At 61.9% G+C, this 378-nt stretch overlaps 1 protein-coding gene across 1 annotated transcript in view; it reads right to left on the reverse strand.

The window, feature by feature from the left end:
* The window catches only part of TBL3 (transducin (beta)-like 3), a gene marked incomplete at both ends in the record, with an annotated part of 9,352 nt that extends 8,981 nt beyond the window's left edge, over positions 1-371 (reverse strand). Inside the window, 2 exons of the mRNA XM_008943034.1 lie at positions 137-229; positions 324-371. Coding sequence (XP_008941282.1) covers positions 137-229; positions 324-371 — 141 coding nt within the window. The remainder of the gene's footprint in view (positions 1-136; positions 230-323) is intronic.
* Between the last annotated feature and the right edge of the window lie 7 nt (positions 372-378).

The following is a 378-nucleotide window of genomic DNA, read 5'->3' on the forward strand; positions in this document are numbered from 1 at the left end:
CTGTGGGGGCAGCGGGGCAGGGAGGGGATCCTGCCCCTCTGCCCCCTCTGGGGAGACAAGAGCCAGCAGAAGCAGCAAAGTGCCCGGGAGCCCTGGGGAGGCCTCAGCAGAGGCAGCAGGGGCTGGGTCCCCTCACCTGCTGGAGGCTCTCCAGGGCTCCTGTCTCCACATCGATGATGTTCAGCCGGGTCCCACAGGGGCAGAACATGAACTTCCCATCTCGGCTGAACTGGAGGCAAAAGGAACGGAAAGCAGGAGTGTTATGGAAACAGGAGATGGGGTATTCCCCAAACTGCCCCTGGCTGCCTCAGCCTGGGTGTTACCTGGATTCGCCCTCCTTTGTAGAAAGGCTCAATCCTCCTGGACACAGCGTAGCTG

This window comes from Merops nubicus, unplaced genomic scaffold, assembly GCF_000691845.1.
Source record: "Merops nubicus isolate BGI_N331 unplaced genomic scaffold, ASM69184v1 scaffold16476, whole genome shotgun sequence".
NCBI classification, from domain to species: Eukaryota; Metazoa; Chordata; class Aves; order Coraciiformes; family Meropidae; genus Merops; species Merops nubicus.